Source organism: Hippocampus comes, unplaced genomic scaffold (genome assembly GCF_001891065.2).
Source record: "Hippocampus comes isolate QL1 unplaced genomic scaffold, H_comes_QL1_v1.1 scaffold384, whole genome shotgun sequence".
NCBI classification, from domain to species: Eukaryota; Metazoa; Chordata; class Actinopteri; order Syngnathiformes; family Syngnathidae; genus Hippocampus; species Hippocampus comes.
The window spans coordinates 340,928-344,732 of NW_017805700.1; the positions used below are offsets into that span (position 1 = coordinate 340,928).

The window sequence follows — 3,805 nt, forward strand, 5'->3', positions numbered from 1 at the left end:
GAGACTTCAGAGTTGTCTACCGCTGACGAAGCTTCTGTGAGAGAAGCGAAACGTCCTTTTTTGTTTTTTACCCACAGGTACAGATGACGACTGACAGAACCCTTTCTACGATGGAACTTTCCTGTACGACTGAGAGCCTCCACAAGCATCTCGCGGTACCCTTATGTTATGGAAAGTCTTTCGATACTTATTTGTCAAATCCTTCTTTATCGTAGTTGCTTGTTATTGATGATACAAGTGTAGCTTGTACTACTGGAGACAAATTCCTTGTGTGTTCGACATACTTGGCCAATAAAGATGATTCTGATTCTGAAGAGGAGAGAACCAAAGTGTCCTTTATCTAGTGGATCAGAAACGCCATGCTCAAAACGTGAACACATCTGCTACAAGCTAAGTTTGAAAGTAAACAAGAAGCGGTAGCGTCCGTTCATGAAAAAAGAGATTGTTTCACTTCTGTCCAATGAGAATCTGCTTCAATTCTAAACACCGAGTCTCAGCTCTAAATACGCATCTGCACTCCATGCCAACACTCCTCTCTCCTCATCCTCAGATCCAGCAGCCATCCATCCAGCCACACCAATGGACTGTCCAACAGCGCCGACATCTCCGCTGAACAAAACGGGGCTGTGAAAAATGCTGCCCATTACAGGCGCAAAAAACGCAAGCTCCCCAGTACTGTCAAGGGGCAACAGTCAAATAGCGCCGAAATTCCTCCCCATCAAAATCAGTGCTGGTACATGCATGCTGCCGAGAAGGGGCAACCATCAAGAACAGATTCTTCTTCTTTGACAAATGTCATGGGAAAAATGCTCAAAAGAGTCCGCAATGGGTTCACACGAAGGACAACAAACACCATATGACAAAACAAAAAGACAAAAAACAAAAAAAGCAGAGCTCTTGAAGAGCTCTCACAGACGGCTGCCAGCTATGGCGCCACCTTGAATAATGAACCGTTTAATTTGCGTTAATCAGTGAGCAAGAAATAGCATTCATTTACTAAATGGTGGTTAACCCTGGTTTAAACTATTAAAGGAAAAAAAATATTTGTGTGTGTGTGTGTGTGTGTGTGTGTGTGTGTGTGTGTGTGTGTGTTTGTGTGGGCGGGGAGATTCTTTTTCGTCACCGATTTCTGCAATTTGCTGCAGGTCTTGGTCTCCATTGGAGGCTCATGTATTGTATTCTCTGTATTTTTCAGTACTGTATGTGTCATATCAAGTCAACTTGTGTTTGCAGTCATTCCTGGCAATAAATCTATTTCAATAATGTATGCTATAAGACAAAACATACGAAACAGTTTATTCACCTCAAGGATCTGAACATACGCCTGATGAGGGTCCGTCATCTTCATACCGTTGATCTCGATGAAGTGGAATGACGGGATCTCGTTCATGTTGGCTGCATTCCGCAGGCAGCGAATTACCTCATGCACCGTTGCAGTTTTCCCCGTCCCGGGCACACCTGAGATATACATACACCTAAAACACACCATGAACATTGTCACAGGGGTCAGTCTGGTTATTTTGATGATGCAGGGTCATGACATTGACAATAACATCATCCGGTGCACCTTAAATTATTCACAAAGTTTCAAGTTTAACACACTGACATGTTACAGCCTTATTCCAAAATGTAATTTCCATTATATGATTCTGAAACTTACATAAAACTACACAGAGCTCTGCAAGCTGATATAACTAGCCATTTTTTGCAGTGAATAAAGAATATACAGAATGCCTGTGAGGATTGTTATTCAAGGTAGGAATTAAACGGATTGTTCAGACCGTACGTCACACCAGACTTTAAGTCATTCCAGAGCACTTGAGCCCGAATATAAAATGCCTTAGAACCTGCAAGCTTCTTTTGGGCTCTTGAGATCACTGCAAGACCAGTGTCTTGTGAACGAAGGTTTCGGGACAGATCATAAGGTAAAATCTTAAGTTTCAGGAGGAGCAGTGTGGTTTTCATCCTGGCCATGGAACGATGATCCAGATGGACACCCTCGGAAGGATTCTAAATGGTGCATGGGGATTTGACCAACCAGTCTACGTGGTTTTTTTTTTGTTTTTTTAATTAATATGGCCCCTAGCATCAGCATAAGTGCTGTGGGTTCAGCGTCCCATTTGTCCGGCAGTTTAGTCTGTTTGAAAGACATCTTACTCTCTAAATGTGTCAAAATTTACACCCAGTTCAAATAAGCAGAACTGTCCAGCAGATCAGGCTAGTTACAAGAAGGTGGAAGTACAGTTTGACAGTTATGCAGTAGGAACAAGCGGTGAACATGTCTCTGGCACGTGAACGCTAACAAATTCCCCCCAGTTCGTGTTAAAAACAAAAACAAACTAATAAATAAATACATAAATCAAATACTTTAAAGGTACATTGAATAAGCATTCCACCCTGGAAAATGAACAATTCAAATTAGATGTTATAAGTTAGGGCGGCCCGGTAGTCCAGTGGTTAGCACGTCGACTTCACAGTGCAGAGGTACTGGGTTCAATTCCAGCTCCGGCCTCCCTGTGTGGAGTTTGCATGTTCTCCCCGGGCCTGCGTGGGTTTTCTCTGGGTACTCCGGTTTCCTCCCACATTCCAAAAACATGCATGGTAGGATGATTGAACACTCTAAGTTGTCCCTAGGTGCGAATGTGAGCGTGGATGGTTGTTCGTCTCTGTGTGCCCTGTGATTGGCTGGCAACCGATTCAGGGTGTCCCCCGCCTACTGCCCGGAGACAGCTGGGATAGGCTCCAGCACCCCCCGCGACCCTAGTGAGGATCAAGCGGTTCGGAAGATGAATGAATGAATGAATGAATGTTATAAGTTAAAATTTCATGACGTGATGAATCTTTGTAAACTTGAAGACTTGCCTTGAAACGTGAACTGGTATTACAGATTCAGCAGTTTGTTGGTTTAGATCTTATGTCTCAAGGGGTGTTCACACGGCACACATTTGCATCGGTGCTGCACAGACGTATTTTGTTGCGATATATCTTACGCCAGAGCAAATTTTGTGGAGCGTTCACACGTAAAAAGCTGCTGACTAAAGCGAAGCGTGTTTACCCCGGTGCAGCCCCACTTGCGTTCACATGGCAGTTTCTGCGGCCATGCAATACGATAGAAAACAAAGAGCTGTCGTGTTGGCTCTTTTTAAAACATACACTTTATTAATTTGTTTAACTCAAGCAACTACAGGCACGTCCTTCTCCTTCTCGGTCTCCGTGCCTTTTGCTCGAGAGGCGTTCAATGACCGCCGCCGAAAACGTAAATCAACGATGACTTCAATGACACTCAGAAAAGCAAACATATTGCACCAAAAAGAAAATCAAGAGAGGAAATCACAAAATAAATTCTGTAGGGGGGGATACAGAATTTATTTTGTTATTTCCTCGCTTGATTTTCTGTTTTGATGCATTATTTCCCTACAAAAGGAAAGATGACGGAAGTACAACAGAGCACGAAAGCAATGCATCCAAGCCGTATGTAATCAACTCTTCTCATGCGTAGTGAGTTGACCCATGTCCATAGATGGCAATGGCGAGTGATGAAAAAAAGCGGAAGGGGCGTGGCCTGGCCGGGGGCGTGGTTACTTATAAAAGTGGCACTAAACATGCTGAAGATAAAGTGTATTGAATTTACACACTATTTGAAAATTGAACAGAAAAAAATCCCAAGATCGCCACTATTCTTTCAAGTGAAAAGTTGTGCAATTTTGCTTATGCATTCCTGGTGAGCATATGTAACTCCAGATTTGCTGCTCAAAATCAAAACTAAAAAAGTAAACACATTCCCTGCCATATTTAAGATTTGTTC

At 43.0% G+C, this 3,805-nt stretch overlaps 1 protein-coding gene across 2 annotated transcripts in view; it reads right to left on the reverse strand.

Moving 5' to 3' along the window:
* Positions 1 to 3,805, reverse strand: part of orc1 (origin recognition complex, subunit 1) — a 30,082-nt gene that overhangs the window by 11,720 nt on the left and 14,557 nt on the right. For both annotated transcript variants that reach the window (XM_019882633.1, XM_019882634.1), the window contains exon 11: positions 1,304 to 1,475. In XM_019882633.1, coding sequence (XP_019738192.1) covers positions 1,304 to 1,475 — 172 coding nt within the window. The remainder of the gene's footprint in view (positions 1 to 1,303; positions 1,476 to 3,805) is intronic.